This window comes from Helianthus annuus, chromosome 2 (genome assembly GCF_002127325.2).
Source record: "Helianthus annuus cultivar XRQ/B chromosome 2, HanXRQr2.0-SUNRISE, whole genome shotgun sequence".
NCBI lineage: Eukaryota > Viridiplantae > Streptophyta > Magnoliopsida > Asterales > Asteraceae > Helianthus > Helianthus annuus.
The window spans coordinates 163,318,002-163,339,452 of NC_035434.2; the positions used below are offsets into that span (position 1 = coordinate 163,318,002).

Here is a 21,451-nt window from a genome sequence, read left to right on the forward strand (position 1 = left end):
CTTTATCAATGAGAATAACTTCTTCTTCTATCCTTTTTACCGCGTCCGTCATAACACACACAATCTCAAGTTAAAATGTTGTCTTCCGGTTGTCGTTGCGATGCGTGTATGACTTTACCGAAACATCTTCCCACCGAGTCGAATGTTTCATTACCGGACAGATGAAGCGGAACGCCGTAAATATTAAGCCAGGCAAGTCTCTCGAAAGCAATCATTTGACCTGTCCATGACTCCACGCTGTCAAACCACCCAAATCCAGGAATGTCGGCCCTGAAAATATCAGCTTCGAAGCTCGACTTGAAGACTAAAAGTATACTTAGACCGCCAAGATACTTGATTGTCGTATCACCATATTTTTCTTCCTTCAACAGCACATTCATCTTCCCAAAGCGTCCATAAATCCTTCGCTTTCGCCCGATTATCGCCTTACCATGTAACTCCTCGAAAGCCTTAGCGAACACTGAGGCCACCACTTCTTTCATGATACCAACCTCTTGTTGATTGCCGGACAGAACATCTGCGTAAGACTTACCGCTGGGAGCGAAAGGCCTGGAACTACTGCCTCCCTGATCCTTGTAAGCTTGATATCTAACTTCCTGGGTTCTGTGTCCCTGTATCTTCTTCTTACCCTTGCTGTCCCGATTACCCCTCACGTCGTCGTTATCCGCGGTGAACCTGGCTATATTGATGAAAAGTCTGTAGCTGCCCATCCATACGTTTTTCATCTTTTTTTCCAGTTCCTCCACATCCTTTACTCCGCTGAAGCTGGCGAAACCGAAACGGAAACCATTCTTGTCTCTTTTTCTCGCAACATACACTCCCTCAACCTTCCCATATGGTTCTAAAGATTTCGATATATCTTTCGAGCTACATCTCTCCGGTAACCTTGCCACGTAGAACTTCGCAAAACCGTTTGAACCCTTCTCTGCCCCATTGTCGAAACCCGCTTCCGATCTCCGGCCGTCCCGGTCCGCCGGTCTTCCGATCGCCATTGCACCTCGTGTGGGCTTGTGACTTTTGTTATCAGCACTTTGTTTTCATCAACCACCTTGGGGTTACTTTGACATTTACTCAATTATTCCTTTTTTTCTTTTATGAAATCAATGATTAGACAAAGAGTAAATTACAAAAGGAATAATGGAATTTAATAATCCCAACTTTCACCAGTTGGTCGGCAACGGACCCAACTTCAAAAATAGCCATTGGCGGTCCCAACTTTTGACATTTTGTAAAACATATGACCCTTTCTAACACCGGCCAAGGGATGTTAGTGGTGACCGCCAGTGGTCCAATGTTTGAAGTTGGGAGCACCATCTCCTACTCTCCCAGCAAGGGTCCAATGTTTTACAAAATGTCAAAAGTTGGGACCGACAGTGGTTATTTTTGAAGTTGGGTCCGTTGTCGGCCAACTGGTGAAAGTTGGGATTATTAAATTCCATTATTCCATTACAAAAATCGTCCTTTATGTTAACACTAATTGCAAGGTATGTCCTTTGTCTTCAAAAATTACAAAAAACGTACTCAATGTTTGCAAACCATTACATATTATGTCCTTTAACCCTAACTTAGTTAATTTTAATGGTTAAATTTTACCAATTGGGCCCCATATAAGGGTATTTTGGTCATTTTACCATAAATACTTGTAATAAATAATAGAGTAAAAGATGAGTTGCAGGTTGAAATGTAAATGGTCAATAGAGGTTGGTGAAGGTTGGTGGTGCACGGGGTAGTGGTGGTTATGGAGGTGTACGGTGATTGAAGGTGGTGTGCCATTCTGAGAAAAAAAGGCTGAGAAATCGAGATAACAATCCTTAAAAATGGCAAGAATAGTGCAACTTTTCGGAGGGTTTAAGTTTGTGGAGGTGGTAGGTGTCTACCTTAAACGATGGCGTACGATGGGGAGTGGTGGCGGAATCCATTAACGGTTCCATTTCTTGGAGATGTTTTGGAGATCTGAGAGATACCCAAATGAAAATTTTGAATCTTTTTGAGATTTGAGTGATACCCAGATGGAAATTTTGAATGTTTGTGAGGTTTTGAGAGATATTTGGGGATTTTAAAGATGTGAATTTGAAGAAAATAGAGGAATTTGTGGAGCTATTGTTTGGGTAGCGTGACTAAAGGAAAAAGAAAGAGACATGGCTATGAATATGATGGGTTAGACCTTCACAGTATATATTGTATAAACTGATTATTGTATTTACCTCTTCAATTAATGGAGATTTTGTCACGTTTATTGTTAATGTTGGAAGAATCCCCTTTCAGGTTAGTAATTAGTTGCGTTTTTTTTCCAGAAATTTGTTCCTTAATCTGTATGAGTTTATGCTTTGTTGATGACAAGATGAATTGAACTAAGGTGGTTGAGGGTGTTGGATTTATATGTACGGGTTCGATAAGTCAACGCTGCTGACCGAGCTATGACCCGTAAGAGTTACACCTTGGGCAACGAACATTAAATCCACTTAACTCGATTAACTGGTGATCACGAACAATTAACGGAACGGAATATATAATTATCTAGAATAATTATATATCTACGAAAAACGGAATTTATTATTTATACTGGTTATAAATAATATAGCGTTTAATTACTTATTTAATTAAACCCGTTTTTGATAAAAGTCAAATTGACACCACTGAATCCCAACAGTGGTATCAGAGCCACGCTTACAACATGCAAAACGAAACCGGTACTTTTAACCGGTTATAGATCTCAAACTTTAACTTGTTTAAAGTTTCAGATCTAAATATTTCTTGGGCAAAAAGTTATTTGGTCAAAAGTTTTATTTATTTTATTTGACCAAAAGATTGCCCACTTTAACATGATTGTGTTGAATATGTAAATCTGGCCGACCTTGTACTTGTATTTTGTTATTGTTTTGTTTTATGGTTTTGGCCCACTTTGTGGCTCAAAGTTGTAATAGATTAGGGTTTCAATTCTTGTTATATTTTTATATTATAACTTAAAGCTGAAGACCCGAAGACAAAACTGAAGACATTACAGGAATCAAGGAGATGCTAAAGACAACTAGATGCACTAGGTCCATCCTTGTGGTTGTTGTTACCCCGTGACCCAGTTTGGTCTTGCTATTTGGCTCTAGCAAGATCAAACAAAATGGCCTAAAGATTTACATATTTATTTTTGCTATTATGGTTGCTTTTATCATATAAGTTGTTATATTACAACCAACCTAATACCAAACTTTTAAAAGGTGTTTTAAAATGTTCACAATCAATTATAACAAGTTCTAAATAGATTTTTACAACTTGTAAATATTCGTTATAAAACAAATAGTTTATTTCAAAATAAATAATAACCATTATAGTTTTTTAAAATTTAACAAGTTTTAACTTTCTAAAACTCATAACTTAATAGTTTTAAAACTATTAACTTTAAATGGTTATACAAGTCGCGACAAACTTAGTTTTAATAGGTTATTTAAAATTAAGTGTCCTGAGAGATGAAAGGGTTCATCAAGATGTCACGACTAAATATATACTAAAATCGGCTCTTACGACCCTATTTGGTAAATATTAAATTTACCCATAATTAAAATCAATAGTCTATGCCATTCTATCACAAGCTACACTTGGAACGTAAAAGCGAACCATCAGTGTTTGGAGCCACAGCACCACACTTGATGTCTAGCATATCCTTCCAAGGTGCAAGGGTTTCGTTGACACATCCGGCCCTTCCACAAGTACCTCTTTTAGGACGACTATTACTTTTTCTTTTCTCACCACATGCTCCAGCTGTCTCGAAAGTAAAAAAGTCGGCATAGATGAGGCTAAACGTATCAATGCATAGACAAGAGTTGTCTTAGCGGCCTCATACTCGAGAGTTGTGCAATTCTCACAATTGACACTCGTTGTTAGTCTGCCTAGTCACTTACTAGAGTGCATGCCACAGCTGCCTTTAATACTGACATAGCCAGATTCTCATTCCTTGTTCTAATTACTATAATGGGTCATTAATTAAATAAAGAAATATACATCGAAAATACTAATTAAAATCTCTTTGTTTATGTAACAGATGTCTAATGAAAACAACTCCTTCGTTCTCAAGTCTATACTTGAAAAAGAAAAACTGAATAACACCAACTTTCTCGAATGGCACCGCAATCTGAGAATAGTTCTCAAGATGGCGAAAAAGCTATATATCTTAGATGGCCCAGTCCCTACCGAGCCTGAAAGTAACACTACTGCTGCTCGTAAGGCACTGGAAAAGCATAACGAGGATGCCATTGAGGTAGCCTGCCTTATGCAAGCCACCATGTCTCCTGAACTTCAGAAGAACATGGAAGATAAAGATGCTTATGACATGATCCAGCAACTAAAAGGCATGTTTCAGAAACAAGCCCGACAGGAGCGATATGACACCATGAAGCAGCTCATAAGCTGTAAAATGCAAGAAGGATCGTGTGTCAGTACTCATGTGCTTAAGATGAAAGGGTATATTGACCAAATGAACAAACTTGGTTATCCCCTGCAAGATGAAATGGCAGCGGACTTCATCTTGAACTCTCTCCCTAGCTCATATGACCAGTTCATTATGAACTATAATATGAATGCTTGGGTGAAGACTGTGCCTGAGCTACATGGTATGCTCAAAACGGCCGAGATGAACATTCCACATAAAACCAACCAAGTTCTGATGGTCAAGTCTGGTGGTGTTAAGAAGCCCAACAACAAGAAAAGGGCTAATAACAACAAAGGCAAGAAAATGGCTGTTGTTGCTGCCAAATCTGCCACCAACAACAAACAGGTTGCTAAACCACCCCCTCCTCAGGAGCGTCAGTGCTTTGAATGCAATCAAATGGGGCACTGGAAAAGGAACTGCCCACAGTATCTAGCCAAGCTGAAGGCGAACAAGGCCAATAACATTGGCACTTCTTCAGGTATTCTCATTTATGTTATTGAGCTTTTTACTGTCTCTAGCAACACATGGGTATTTGATACCGGGTGTGGTTACCACATCACTAATGTTTTGCAGGAGCCTGAAAAGTGGAGGAAGCTGAAACAAGGCGACATGGAACTCATCGTTGGTGATGAGAAAAGAGTGCCCGTTCTTGCAACCGGCACATTTCATTTTTCATGTCCTTCTGGCCTTGTAGTTAATTTAAACAATTGTTTGTTTGCACCTGGTATAACCAGAAACATTATTTCAGTTTCCCTTTTGTTTGAACAAGGTTTCAAGTACGTTTTTAATGGTATTTCTATTTCTGCCTACTTGAATGATGTCTTTTATTTTGAGGCTAAACCTCGAAATGGTATTTATGTGATTGATGTTCAAACATGTAACAACATATATCATCTTTCTAAACGTAACAAAGCTGGTATTAATGAAACCTTTCTATGGCATTGTAGACTTGGCCACATAAGTAAGGCACGCATAAAATGGCTCCAATCCGAGGGGATTCTTGAATCCACTGGACAGGACTCCTTCAATGATTGCGAATCTTGCTTAGCTGGCAAACTCACAAAGCGTCCCTTCACTGGTGTTGGTGAACGGGCTAATGGTCTGCTAGGACTCATTCACACTGATGTATGTGGCCCTTTCAGAACCATGACAAGAAACCATGAAAGATACTTCGTTACTTTCATCGACGATTATAGTCGATATGCTTTTGTCTATCTTATGAAGCATAAGCATGAAACTTTTGAAAAGTTCAAAGAGTTCCAAAACGAAGTAGAAAACCAACTTACTAGAAAGACAAAAATACTTCGATCAGATCGAGGTGGCGAATACCTCAGCTTAGAGTTCCTCAATCATCTCAAAGAGTATGGAATAATTTCAGAACCCACTCCACCTGGCACACCCCAACTTAATGGCGTGAGCGAGAGGAGAAATCGAACCCTACTTAATATGGTTCGATCGATGATGTGTAGAACTAACTTGCCTCACTCCTTTTGGGGTCATGCTCTTATGACTGCCGCCCGCATTGTCAATCTGGCTCCGACTAAAAAGGTAAACAAAACCCCATATGAGATATGGCATGGGCGTAAACCCGATTTGGAATACCTAAAAGTATGGGGATGTGATGCATACATCACAAGTGATACTGATGATAAGCTCGATCCTCGAGGCGAAAAGGTTGTTTTCGTCGGATACTATAAAAGAAGCGGATATTATTTCTACCATCCTGATGCAAATGTTATTTCCATCAAAAGGAAGGGGCACTTTCTCGAGGAAGAACTTCTTAATCGAGGAACTGGAAATAATGTGGTTGATCTTGAAGAAATTCAAGAACCAACAACAACCGCTGATGAAGTCGGAACGTCTGAACAACAAGAAATTGTTGCTGATCAATCAGACATGAACACAGGCGTTCGCAAAAGTAGCAGGACTCGTAAAGAACCTGACAGATACCTTTGGCATCTCGAAGGTGCTGAAGTCTTGGTAGTAGATGAGTCTAATGACGAACCTACTAACTACAAATCTGCTATCTCAGATCCTGAATCTGCGAAATGGCTGGAAGCCATGAACGCTGAGATGCAATCTATGCGTGATAATCAAGTCTGGGACTTGGTTGAGCTACCCCCCGAATCTCGGGCAGTAGGGAGCAAATGGGTTTTCAAGAGAAAAACCGATATGCATGGAAATGTACACACCTTTAAAGCACGGCTAGTTGCGAAGGGTTTCACTCAAACTCAGGGTATTGACTATGATGAAACCTTCTCGCCCGTTGCTATGATCAAATCGATCAGGATATTGCTTGCCATAGCCGCGTACTATGACTACGAGATATGGCAAATGGATGTCAAAACCGCTTTTCTTAATGGGCATCTCTCTGAAGATGTCTATATGGTTCAGCCAGACGGTTTTGTTGATCCAAAATATCCTAATAGGGTGTGCAAGTTGAATAAGTCCATTTATGGACTCAAGCAGGCGTCTCATAGCTGGAATCTTCGTTTTGACCAAAAGATCAAAGAGTTTGGTTTTGTCAAAAATGAAGATGAGCCTTGTGTTTACAGAAAGGCTAGTGGGAGCACTATATCATTCCTCATCCTGTATGTGGATGATATACTGATCATTGGAAACAGCGTCCCTATGCTTAACGAAGTTAAACACTGTTTGGGAACTTGTTTCGCAATGAAAGATCTTGGAGAAGCAGCTTATATTCTAGGAATCAAGATCTATAGGGATAGATCTAAGCGGCTTCTTGGGCTAAGTCAAAGTACATACATAGACAAAATGATGACACGCTTTAAGATGGAAAACTCCAAGAAAGGAGGTGTTCCCATGACTAAAGGGACTGTGTTGAACAAATCGCAATCTCCTTCAACGGACATTGAAATTAAGCGAATGGAAGGAGTTCCATATGCTTCAGCGATTGGCTCTATCATGTATGCTATGTTATGTACTAGACCTGACGTCTCGCATGCTTTAAGCATGACTAGTCGTTATCAGCAAGCTTCTGGCATCGCCCATTGGACTGCTGTCAAGAACATTCTAAAGTATCTGAGAAGAACTAAAGATATGTTCTTAGTATTTGGAGGAGTAGAAGAAGAGCTCACTGTAAGATGTTACACTGATGCTAGTTTTCAAACTGACCGAGATGATTCTCGCTCACAATCAGGTTTCGTATTCACTCTAAATGGAGGAGCTATCTCATGGAAGAGCTCCAAGCAGAGTGTGGTGGCGGATTCAACCACCGAATCTGAATATATAGCCGCATCAGATGCTGCAAAGGAGGCTGCTTGGATGAAGAAATTCATAACCGACCTCGATGTGGTTCCAAGCATTAAGAAACCCATCGAGATATTATGTGATAACACAGGTGCTATTGCTCAAGCCAAAGAGCCCAGGTCTCATCACAAGGCCAAGCACATTCTAAGAAAGTTCCACTACATACGGGAAATTGTGGAACGTGGAGACATCGTGATAAGCAAAGTGGACACAGATCAAAACCTAGCAGACCTGTTTACTAAGCCCATGACTCAGGACAAGCATGATCACCACATGGGTGCTATCGGGCTTAGATTAGCTAGCAATATGTTTTGATTTAGTATTTGGATGTACGAACTTTTAATAGTTGTACTTTTGAATTCAATTTTGATTTACTGGTTAAATGCAATTTTGAATCTTATAACTGTGTTCGATTTTAATACGTTTAATCCATGAATCTTGCATTCTAAACTATCCGTAGTCGGTCAGATTCGTGGGAACGATTCTGAATTAAGACTATTCTGACTTTGGACTCAAGGAGTTGACTTCCAAACTCACAGACCTCATTATGAATGACGTTGGATGTAACTCGCATCAAATCATCTTCATGGATCTTAGTCATAAAATGATTTGATATTGGTATACTCATTTAGTATCCTTCGACCTGAGATACATATTAGAACCTCCGTTTACCAAGGATTATTCTTTGATTACTGTCAACCGCTGTCGCGTAACTGCCAGTCATAAAGGCTTTAATTGGGAATAGTTCTGAAGTTCAGTGGGAGTTGTATGTAGTCGATATGGGATTCTGTACTCTTACATGATATGTAACAGTTAGACATTGTGGCGCCCTCGTTGATTCAAACTGGTGAAGTGTAAGGCCTTACCCAAACTTACTGTGTGTTTGTTCGGACCACTTTGACTCTTGATCGAGAACAATAATAATTGAACACCATATGAGAATGAACTTAATCCATGTCTCATTGATTCAATTTATGTCTTTTACAGAAAGGATGAATGACAACAATTACCATAAGTCTATTGTCTTGCAATAGTAAGTTGTTACTAATGGCAAAGTGTTTTGGTTAATGACTTTAAAGTGTCATACCTTGTTGGGGGCAGCCATGTGCAGCTAGAGCGCCACTGACTGTCTGCGTTGAGGATTTTATCGAAGACCGTCCAAGTGGGAGATTGTTGGATTTATATGTACGGGTTTGATAAGTCAACGCTGCTGACCGAGCTATGACCCGTAAGAGTTACACCTTGGGCAACAAACATTAAATCCACTTAACTCGATTAACTGGTGATCACGAACAATTAACGGAACGGAATATATAATTATCTAGAATAATTATATATCTACGAAAAACGGAATTTATTATTTATACTGGTTATAAATAATATAGCGTTTAATTACTTATTTAATTAAACTTTGTTTTTCGGGCTTCGTATCGCATCTGGACTTGAACTTATTATATAGGGCTTCGAGGCCTAAGAGATAATTAGGGTTATTAGTTAACCTAAATATATATATTACTATATATATTTCAACTCAATTATCTCCTTTTGAGATAAGCTACTGCCGTAAGAAACAAAAGGAAAAAACATCCCTTTTGTTTTGTGTGACAATCACAAAGGAAAAGAAAAAGAACAGCCGCCATTTTGGTGCCTCCCTTTTTGCTTTCATCTTACGACGGTTCAGTCAAGCCAAAGGCGCCACTGATTGTTTCGTGTTCATGTTCTAGCACTCGTTCGTTGTACCTAGGTGTCTCACACGGTTAATTATTAACCACAAGGTATATTTAATCTCATCGGTAGATTAATTATTTTATATATCGTATTTGCATGTTTGTAACCATGATCCTGTTTGGTTCACTTTGGTGTTAATTATTTAATATTTATTCCGCTGCGTTTTATTAATTATATATTTAGTTAATAAAATATATCAAACCCGTTTTTGATAAAAGTCAAATTGACACCACTGAATCCCAACAGAGGGTTGGGTATGATTTGAGTTAAATGGACAGCGGCGAGAGAGAGAAGTGGTTGAGAGTGTTGGAGGGTGGTGGCTGGAGATGGTTGAGGGTGGTGGCTGGAGGTGGCAGTGGTGGTTGTGGTGGTGAATGGCGGTGGCAGTGGTGGCAGGGGGTAATATTACAGAGTAGAACAAAACACAGGGGGTAATATGAAAGAGCATTATAGTCATTTCACATTCCAGTTAACAGATCTGTTAACAAAGTTGACGCCGGGGGGTAAACTTGCGACATAACACCAAACATTGGGGGGTAAAATTGCAATTATTTCGTTAGGGGGGTCAGAGTGCCAATTGGCGTAAACCTCAGGGGCTAAAATTGCATTTTACTCTTTTTTATGGAAAAATTACAAGTTTTGTCCTTTATCTTTGTAGTACTTTACAGGCGGTGTCCTTTTTTCAAATATTGACAGGCGGTGTCCTTTAGTAGGTATTTTGTTACAAGTTTTGTCCTTTAGGCCAAACCCAGTTAGAATTTTTAGTTAAATTTGGTCATGTGCCTTGCACATGAGGGCATTGTTGTCGTTTCTTTAGGGACTATTGTGTAAAAAAACTTATGTTTAGGGACTAGTTTGAATCTATATTTCTTGAACCAGACAATAAACTTGTTCGAGCCACTTGAAATTATGCCCTGTTTGAATCGCATTCAAGTTTTTTCTCACACCGGGGGAATCTTGAATAGCTTCAGTCACTCCAACGACTTCTTCAATAGACATTGAATAGCTTCAGTCACTCCAACGACTTCTTCAATAGACATTGAAGTGTGTGAGACTTTAACATAATCAGTATTTTCCCTTGTTTTAGGTGTAACAGAGCTTTCAGGTGTTCTATCTTCCGGCATGCCTTCCGGGACCAGACGACGGCGTTTTGTAGGTTGTACAACATCTTCGTCGCCAAGAACTCTACCACCACCATCTCCCACCTCCCACCACCACCACCACAACCATCCGCCATCCTTCTCATCCATCATCCACCACCACCTCCCACCACAACCATCTGCTGTCGCCCACACTTCTACCACCAACATCATCTCCCACCTCCCATCACCACCACCACAACAACCATCCGCCGCCGCCCACACATCAACCACCATCATCATCAACCGGTGCAGACTTGTGTCGCTGTATCCGATCACAGACCTGTGTCGCCGTCTCGATCTCACCGTCGTCCGAATCCGTATTCATCGATAAACCTCCACCGCCTCCGGTAATTTTTGAGGGTAATGATTTGGGGGGGTTTTTTAAGTTGATTTTAAAGAACTCACATTGAGTGTGAATGAGAGACAGTGAGTTGCATGCCATATGTACTACAGATGTTCTTGGTGTGAAGCTTTAGTTGGTTCAGATTGGGTCTCTAGAAGATTGGGGCTGGTTCGAATTACAGAGAGATAGAGAGAGAAAGAGAGAGATGAGAGAGAGATGGGTTGGTTCAGATTATAGAGAGAGAAAGTTTATATTTCTTTTAGTTTTTATTTTTTACAAATTATCCCTAAATAAGAATTCTTTACAAACTAGTCCCTAAACATAAGTTTTTTTACACAATAGTCCCTAAAGAAATGACAACAATGCCCTCATGTGCAAGGCACATGACCAAATTTAACTAAAAATTCTAACTGGGTTTGGCCTAAAGGACAAAACTTGTAACAAAATACCTACTAAAGGACACCGTCTGTCAACATTTGAAAAAAAATGACACCGCCTGTAAAGTACTATAAAGATAAAGGACAAAACTTATAAGTTTTCCCTTTTTTATTTTTTGTTATAAGTATTTTTGGTAAAATGACCAAAATATCCTTATGTGGGGTCCATTTTGTAAGATTTAACCATTAAAATTAACTGAGTTAGGGTTAAATGACGTAATGTGCAAGGGTTTGCAAACATTGAGTATGTTTTTTTAAATTTTTAAAAACAAAGGACACACTTTGCAATCTAGTGTAAACATAAAGGACGATTTTTGTAATTTACTCTTGGCCAAAAGAAGTTATTGGAACCGACTAAAATGATAAAGTCATTATTTCAAGGGCTTAGGTATGCATTTGTATTTGGACATCCATTTCTTGATGTCAACTAGAACATATGGAAACTAACTTCAGGGCATAGGATATTCTTCAATTCATCATCCATAAAGTATTTGTACCTTGATAGCTTTTGTCATTGCACAAAATTTTGACCAAATCGTAGGTCAAATCTTAATATTTTCTTAATTACTCTTAATCACAAAACTTCTCTTATTTTAATTTGTTAATAGTGAGTTTTAACAAAGTCAAGAACGTTGAATATAACGTTTTAATTTGTTAATAGTCAAGAACATTGACAAGATGGCATTTCCTTTGAAGTTGCCCTTTCAAGACATTACGTGTACCTTAGAAGCAATTTTTATTATATAACGCACCAAAACTATGATAAAATAAAAATCGTTTAAGATAAGTTTACAATGTAAATAGCAATATTGATTTGATGTCCCATTTTACAACTCAATAGTTTTGAGAATGTTAACCGAATTTAAAACATAATTTAATAATTAGTTAAACAATTATGTATTCTTAGTTATAGTATGTTAGATTGTTATCCATATTATCACATTATAGATCAGGTAACCAATAAAATAGGGCATAACTCATTTTTTTTATTAAATATAAGAGAACATCACAAATGTGTTTGTATATTTAATTGTCGGGGATGTAGGTGAAATTGAAGTTCATTCGTAAAGTATTTATGCTATTACCACTACATATTTAAAAATTTATTTGCCGCATATACAAACCAACTTACTTTTTTCCTTTCTTTAGACCAATTTATATTTGTAGTACCAGCCTTTAATAGACTAACCTTTAATAAAGTTATCACATAACAATCTCGGTTTAATATCTTCATAAATAAAATGACGTTTTAAAGTTCATTTTTATTCAAAACAAACACCCCTGCCGTTACTTCCCACTGCAACGCGCATTCCCGTCGCAACGTGAGAGGTATAAAACTAGTTCTAACATTCATGAAATTAAAGTAGAATAATTATTTTTTTTCATAATTTTTATAACTACATAAGTAATTCATTGTATGAGATTAATACCAATATATACATCTATACTATATTGTAATACATATAAGTGCACTAAAGGCAACTTTATATAATTTTAAGAGTTTAACCAGTTACAGCTTTTAAAACATATGATATAATCCTTTAAAACATATTGTTAACTTTTAAACCAACATCCACCAGTATTTTTAAACGACAATAACTTTTCACATGTTTTTAGTTTTTAAATAAAAACTATACTATAAAAACGAGCATTTTATATAATATAGCTATGTTTTTTTTTCCTTTAAAAAATTAAAATGTTACGTGATTACTAGTGTTTGTATTCTCGGCCACATTACTTAACAAATATACATATTTTGTAAAATTTGATAACTATATAAATTGAAAATATAATTGTAGAAAGAAGGGTATCCTTGGTAAACGTTTGTACATACTAAAATGAAGCCAAAAAAAGGGAGATTCACTAGGGAGGATCCTTTGTGGACAGAAATGGTACTTGCAGCCGATTAAGAGTGTCAGTCCACCCTTGAACAAGTCTTCAAATCAATTAAAGCATAAAAATGGTGACTAGCTTTTCAAATTTTTATTTTCACATTTACTGTAGTGTTATTTTTCTTTCCTATTATCGAATTAGATTTTTTTTTTCTTTTTTTGTCTCACACTTTTTGAATTATTATACTGTTTTGATCTCATTTATTTAGAAATTACACTTACGTTGCTCATTGTTTACTCAACCGTAAACATTTCCATTCTTTAGTCCTTAACACTAACAATTGTTAAATTTTTTGTTACTATTAAAAAATATATAAAAAACGTAAAAACCTCTCATCTCACGTCTTCTCTCGCTAGCCCTTTATCTTTCCCACCTCTTATTCCCGTCGATGACAACCACCAACGTCGTTGTCAACAACAACATCATGATTCTAGGTTTCGTAAGTCTTGTATCAATCGCACCCCTTTTTCTCCTTTCTTTTAAAACCGCTCAATTGCATGTTTTTTTCTTAGTTGGATTTCATCTTCATCGCCAATAACTTATTAATCTCGCACATCATTTTGACAAACCTACACCCCTTTGCATTTAATTTGGTGTTGTAATAATCAAACCCTAATCAAAATGCAACAAATTGGTGATGTTCATGCCATCTTGTGGGAGTAATATAAAAAAAAAATGTTCTCTTGAACTGGACGGTATTATTATTCATATGAAAAACATCAATCAAAATCATATATAAATTAATCTGGCCATTTGACTATTTGAGTCTACATATAAAAAAAAATAATATCACAAGAACTAATCCATAAAGAAATCTGCAAAATGTTTATTCATATATAAACTGAACATTGACATGAATGTATTGTCTCATAAGTTGAACAATTGATGAAGTAAAACTAGCCAGCATATGACATTCAACATTCGTTTTAGACTCCGAAACAACCCCATGAATGATCAACGTTTTAAGATTTCGACATCTTTTCAGCAAACACGCAACCCAATCCGCAAAATGTTCATCAAGAACAGTCCATCCAAGATCCAACGCAGTCACATTTTCCATCGAAGATGAACCTTGCAAGCTATAATGAAGAACACTTTCTTTTAACTCATCTCGTAACTCATAACTCAGCGCAAGATAGTTCAGTTCAGGGAAACATAACGCAATCGATTCAAGGTCAACAAAGTCAACCTCGTCGTCAAACACCACGTTCCATAACCGCAGCCTTCTCAACTTCGAAGATTTCGAGATTATCTGATAAAACTTTGACCATATGATGGTGAAGTTGTTTACGTCAATGATTTCAAGATCATCCATCGGGTCGATAATGTCGAGATGCAGGATGCTGACGTCATCCATCTTGAAATGCTTTAAACTACCGTTCCCGCTAAGCTCGAAAAGCTCGAGAGCGCAATCTTTCAAATGCAGTTTCTCAAGCTTATCGGCTTCGAGGGTGAATTTGTCTAAACTTATGGCTTCGATGTAGACTTTCTTTAACGTTTGACTGGTCAACTCGACGGTTACTTGAGCGTCAGTGATGGCAATCTCGGGACTTACGAGTCCCAAAAACTCAATCTTCGGACAAGCAGTGAGTAACAGATTTAAATCCAACGACGAAATACTGACGTAACTTAACGAAAGCGACTTCAAGAAAACGAATCTTTGATAATTCGGGTCAACCCCAGTGATCGAATTATGCGCCAAAACCAAAAGCTCGAGCTTTTGCCGCCCACAAACGTCGAGAATGTTAACATTTGGCGCGGTCCGTACGTTATAATACAAGCAACGCAATGTCTCTCGAGTATACATCAACCAAGCGATAACAGCAGAAGCTGAAAACTCGTCAACGTCGTCCATCAATATGGACAGACCTTGCAACCCTTTGGTTTGAAAAATAGTCTGTGTGATCAATATCTCGAGCCTGCTCGTTGTGAGGTCACGAAAAACCGGCCAATCGTCGGAATTAAACGACAGCATGTGAAGATGTTTATCACAAGCTTCTCTCCATTTCTTACAGGTTGTTGAAGCAATTACAACATCTCTAGCTGCCCTAAGATGGGACAGTATGTTGCCTATCACTTCAACCGGAAGACGATCCATAATCCGAATCACACACAAATTACTCAAGTACAATTTATGAACCCTAAATCCATAACCGAAAACCCTAATTATCAATAGAATTTAAAAATTCAATAATTAAGAGTGCCAAATGATGATCAAATCATCCCAATCAAAGAATGTAGAACTCAAAAATTACCAAAAAATCATTTTATGAACCCTAAATCTACAACAGGAACCCGAATTATCAATAAAATTCGAATAATTCAATAATTACGAGTGAAATGATGATCAAATCATTCAGATTGGACAATGTAGAGCCCAAGTACAATTTATGAACCCTAAATCTATAACAGGAACCCTAATTATAACAGGAGACTCTAATTATAAAAGAAAATCGAATAATTCAACAATTATGAGTGAAAATAATGATCAAATCATTCCAATCAAAGAATGTAGAACTCAAATACAATCTACAAACCCTAATTATCAATAAAATTTGAAATTCAACAATTATGAGTGAAAATTGATGATAAAATCATTCGAATTGAAGAATGTAGGTATGAAAACGAGATCGAAGAGCTTGATATGTGGATTTAAGGAATTTTAATATGAATGCTAGATACAAATGCGTGTATAGAATTTGAAATTAAAGGAAAATTGGGGGAAACGGAGGTACCGGAAAGAGGATGAGGTGTTTATTATTATTAGCGACGGTGATTGTGATCGTAACCGGTGATCGGAGAACGGAAGGTGCTGGAGATGACGGTTATCGGCTCCGATCGGCGGTGAAATGGTGGTGGTCCGGGATAGGGTATAATGGTTATGGAGTTTTAACGGTTAGTTATATGGTACGGAAAAAGTTTTGTAAAAATGTTGTTATTTTTAGAAACTTATCATAATCTATGTTTATGATGTCACAACAAGGGTCCTGACTGACCCCTTAGAGGGGAGGTCCACTTTACGCTCGGCGGACATCCTTGTGTTTGGATGGGAAGGGGGGAAACATGCTTGTGTAGATCTAACTGGAGTCTCCCCTCTTGTCGGGCTCAAGGACAAGGGCTTTGTCGTAGGGCAAACGGTGCTCAAGGCAGAGGCGAGCAAAGTGGCAAAACATGAGAAAGCCTGCCTGTAGAATCAACATGTGTTTGTCCCGTTTGCGTTTGATACCTTTGGTGGTCTCGCTCCTGACGCTGTGCGACTTTTGAATCGGGTTCAAAAAGTCGTTAATAGTAATTCTTCGTCGCTAAAGGTTTCAAACTTTGTATTTAGTAGAATTGGTTTTTCTATTCAAAAGGGGGTAGCGGCGCAACTTGTTGCCCGACTACCTGCCATTGCTTTCTAATTGCCCTTTTTCGTGTGAAATGATATTATCGTTTAACTGTAAAAAAAAAAAATTATTATTCTTATGTGAAATGTGGGTACGAGAGTAGTTTAGTTTGCCACTAAAAAAAATATGATTGTGATGATATCTTGGTGTGTATAAAGTTCGATATCTTGGTGTGTATAAAGTTCTGTTAGTTAAAGGGTTATGTAAGTGTCGCATAGACGGAGAGTTTATCAAGCCAACCCTTAAACATGGGTGGGGTGGTTTAAATTTTAAAGCGCCTTCCAAACCACCGCTTCCACCACTACTATCATCCTCTCACAATACCAACACCACCTCCGTGAACAACTACTGTCGCCACCCTCTCACCTCTAACCTTCCACCATTGTTCACTACCATCCTCTACCACTACCATACCGTCGCACCACCATCATCCAAACAGCTACCATTCGAACCACCACCATGTGCGACAACCGCCGTCCCCCACCACCAAACCTGGCACCCTTCACTACCGTGAACCACCACCACCTGCGACAAAAGCCATTTTATGGGTATACGGGTATGGAGATGGAGGTCAGCCATGGCCTCCGGCAGTCCATTCTTTCCAGTGACATGGTTGTGGGTTAACGGATTTGGGAATCCCCCCCCCCCTCTTTTTCTTCCCTTCTCGCAGCCTGTTAGCGGCCCGTAAGGGTTGGCAAACCACATCAACACACCCCTCTTTGGCGCCCCTTCTATGGTGTTGAAGGCGTTAGGGAGCTAAGCTGGACGTGGACGCCAGCCCACATTGTCCAGACTCATAAAAAAATATCACAAAAATACTTTATTTTTTTATGAATTGGCAAGATTTCTCTTTTGAAAACACAAACATAAATGACTTTGTACACTGTTGATCGTTTTGGGAATATGTTGACTGTATACAAGTATAACAGCTTTCTAAAAATAACAAGATTTTACCAGTTACACTTTCTTAAAAGATGCCCAGATTCGTTAACATGTTATGTTCTTAAATATGTAATTCTAATTATTATTATTATCATACATATTACATTATTTTAAAGACGAATTATTAATCATTTCCATAATTTATTACAATTAGAAAAACAAATTAAGTCCATAATTTATGATTTATGTCCATAGAGAATAAAAACAATTGGTTTTGAGACAATAAATCAAACAAAAGTCGGCAACTATTTGAGAAATTTCAAAAAAAATTCAAACAATCATGGGAATTAATCATCTGCAAAGTTGAAGGATCTAGTTCTGGGATTACAACCAGTTTGACCCAAAAAAAAAAAGTGAACACTTATTACCAAAATTCATATAAATTTTATCCTTAAATGGTCCCGACGGGGTGTGAGGTATCGCATACTATGATCAACAGTCATTCGGTTGGCCTCTGTCCCAAAACAGATATATCCTCGTACCGTTTCTGCATAAAAACAAGATGCTAAGAATACCACTCGGATATGAAAATCTGGAGAGATACAACTATAATAGATATGTGATTTAATTTAAAAAAAAAAAAAAAAAAAAAAAAAGCTAGACTTACCCCAATATTGTTATTCTCCCATAGTTTATGAACTCCATAGTCAACTGCCTGAAACACATAATCAGCACAAGTATATCAGTCACAACTGAAGCATTTCTTTTACATAAAGAACCACGAATAATAGATAACCAATGATAAAACCAAAAAAAGGAAAGCCGCATAGGCTAGGGACTTAGCGTTCGTTTCATGGAATGGAATGGAATGGAATTAGAAAGTTTTTCTTTGTAAAATTGATCTTGGTCGGGGGAGGGAGGAATTTGAAATCCCATAAATTTCTTTAATCAATGAAATTTGTGACTATTTCAACATTCCATTCCATTCCTTCATTAGAGTGAAGGATTTCTAAGGAATGTTGAAATAGTCACAAATTTCATTGATTAAAGAAATTCATGGGATTTCAAATTCCTCCCTCCCCCAACCAAGATCAATTTTACAAAGAAAAACTTTCTAATTCCATTCCATGAAACGAACGCTACCTTAAAAGTGGTGTTTGGGATTTGCCTTTTAAAACTGTTTATCTGCTTATTGTTTTTTAAATAAGCAGTTTGAAAAAAATAAAATAAACAAACGCGAACAGAATCGAAGCGTGTGTATATATAATGTGTTGTTAGACACAATATAAATCAGATCTACGATAAGTCGATAACAATACAAAACATAAACAATATCAACATCAACAACCTAATTAATCAAACGAGAATAGTATATACAGTGTGTTGTAAAACACAATATAATCGGATCTACGAAAACAATACGAAGCATAATCAATTTTATAAACATCAACAACAAAAACCCAAAAACCTAACTAATCAACCGAGAACGGAATCAAAGATCACAACAGGAAGCATAGTCAATCCAAGAAATCAGATCTACGAGGACAATACAAAGCATAATCAACCCACTAAACATCAACAACACAAACCTAATAACCTAATTAATCAAACGATAACCGAATTGAAAACTATATATACAGTGTTTTGTAAAAAACAATATAAATCAGATCTACGATAACAATACGATGCATAGTTAATTCTATAAACATCAACACAAACCTAAAAAGCTAATTAATCAAACAAGAACGGAATCAAAAAGACAAAAACTATATATATAGTGTGTTGTAATACACAATATAACCAGATCTACGATAACAATACAAAGCATAATCAATTCTATCAGCACCAACAACACAAACCTAATTAACCACGCGATAGCGCAATCAAAGAGTATATATATAGTGCATTGTAATACACAATATAATCCGATCTATGATGACAATATGAAGCATAACCAACCCTATCCACAACACAAACCTAAAAACCTAATTAATCAAACGGAAACGAAATCAAACAGTATACATATAGCGTGTTGTAACACAATATAATCAGATCTACGATAACAATACGATGCATAGTCAATTCTATAAACATCAAAAACACACACCTAAAAACCTAAGTATTAATCAAACGAGAACGGAATCAAAAACTATGTATACACTACACAGTGTGTTGTAGTACACAATACAACGAAATCTACGATAATAATACAAAGCATAATCAATTCTATCAATATCACCAACACAAACCTAGTTAATCAAACAAGAACAGAAGCAAAAACTATATACATCGTGTACTGTAATACACTATATAATCAGATCTATGATAACAATTTGAAGCATAATCAATCCTATCAACATCAACAACACAAACCTGAAAAACCTAATCAACCAAACGAAAACGGAATCAAATAGCATACATATAGCGTGTGGTAAAACAAAACATAAATTAGATCTACGCTAATAATACAAAATATAATCAATTCGACAATCATCAACAACACAAACCTAATAACCTAATTCAACAAACAGGAACAAATTCAAAAACTATACACACAGTGCGTCTTAATCCACAATACAAATCAAATCTACAACAACAACAATACGAAGCATAATCAATTCTATAAACATCAACACAAACCTAACAACCTAATTAATCAAACGAGAACGAGATCAGAAACTGTATATACAGTGTGTTGTAATACACAATACAAATCAGATCTACGATAACAATCCGAGGCATAATCAATTCTATAAACATCAACAACACAAACCTAAAACCCTAATTAATCAAACAAGAACAGAATCAAAAATTATATATACAGTGTGTCGTAACTCGTAATACACAACATAATCAGATCTGCGATAACAATACGGAGCATAATCAATTCACAAAAATCAACAACACAAACCTAATGAATTGAAACAAAACGGAATCAAACAACAAACATATCGAAAAGGTAAATCGGAACAGATATTAACAGATAAGGAATCGGAACCCTAACCCGTTCACCGAGGAAAGCACCGGCGATGACGAAAGTGACGTAGACGGAGTTACGGCGCATGAGGACTTTGTATAGTCCTTCAAACAGGCCTCCGGATCTCCGAGCTGCCGTGCTCATGGTGATATGTTAACGAAATCGGTGGTGAAATGGTGGTGCGATTTGGGGGTTTCGGTGAGTCTATAGGCGGTTACCGATGTTGCGTTTTGTTCGTGTGTCAGTCAATTCAGGGTAAAATGGAACCGGGTCCGATTCGGTATGTAAACATGACTGTTCCGGTTTAGATGGTTTGGGCCGGTTCTATAAGTGTACTTGTTTAAACTATGTATGGGTCACTTCAATTTGGATGTGTACAAATGTTGGCATGGATTTTTCTTTTTTAATTGTAAATTGGTGTCTATGTATTGAAAGTTGATGAGATAGTGTTTTAAGTAAACTGAAAAAAAAAAAAAAAAAACCAGTGGAGTGGTCGTCTATTGACAAACGCAAATCCTTTAAATATTTGGGTTCGGGTTTGTGTTTGTGTTCGCGTTTGGGTTCGGGTTGCTTAGATAGTATGGATCCATGGCCAAATATATAAAAAAGATGAAGAATTTTATAAAGTTGAGAGAAAGTTTAGGTTGGAATGGTTTAAAAATGGGGTGAAAGATGTGTATTTAAAGATAAAATAATTAATTATTTTTTTTAAATATAGCCGTTTGAGGGCATTTATTTCAAAAACATAATATTTTTTTAAACTAGCCGTTAAGCGGCATTTGTTTGAAAGCATTAGGCCCGGAAAGAGTGTGGGGTAGAGGACGCTGAAGACGGGGCCGGCCCTAGAGGGCGGTGTTCAGGCCCATTGCCAGAGCCCGTCGGCCCTTGACCGGTCCCATACCTGATTTATACTCGACTTAAGTTTCTTACCTGATTTTAAATTGTGTATTTCGGTACCTTGTTTGTCTTTTGT

The 21,451-nt window shown here is 37.3% G+C and overlaps 3 protein-coding genes across 3 annotated transcripts; all 3 read right to left on the minus strand.

Annotated features, from left to right (window-relative positions):
• Positions 1–65: 65 nt before the first annotated feature.
• On the minus strand, positions 66–992 carry LOC110899536. The gene has a single exon (XM_022146425.1). The coding sequence runs from the start codon at positions 990–992 to the stop codon at positions 66–68; it is 927 nt and encodes a 308-aa protein (XP_022002117.1).
• Positions 993–14,039: 13,047 nt separating this feature from the next.
• LOC110926750 (F-box/LRR-repeat protein At1g67190) lies at positions 14,040–16,157 on the minus strand. Its single transcript, XM_022170451.1, has 2 exons — positions 15,969–16,157; positions 14,040–15,374 (listed from the first exon to the last, which is right to left on the minus strand). The coding sequence occupies exon 2, from the start codon at positions 15,329–15,331 to the stop codon at positions 14,060–14,062; it is 1,272 nt and encodes a 423-aa protein (XP_022026143.1). The 5' UTR covers positions 15,332–15,374; positions 15,969–16,157; the 3' UTR covers positions 14,040–14,059.
• A 1,631-nt stretch (positions 16,158–17,788) lies between these two features.
• Positions 17,789–20,779, minus strand: LOC110926740 (cytochrome b-c1 complex subunit 9). Its single transcript, XM_022170446.2, has 3 exons — positions 20,506–20,779; positions 18,169–18,216; positions 17,789–18,048 (listed from the first exon to the last, which is right to left on the minus strand). The coding sequence occupies exons 1-3, from the start codon at positions 20,620–20,622 to the stop codon at positions 18,001–18,003; spliced, it is 213 nt and encodes a 70-aa protein (XP_022026138.1). The 5' UTR covers positions 20,623–20,779; the 3' UTR covers positions 17,789–18,000.
• Positions 20,780–21,451: the final 672 nt, after the last annotated feature.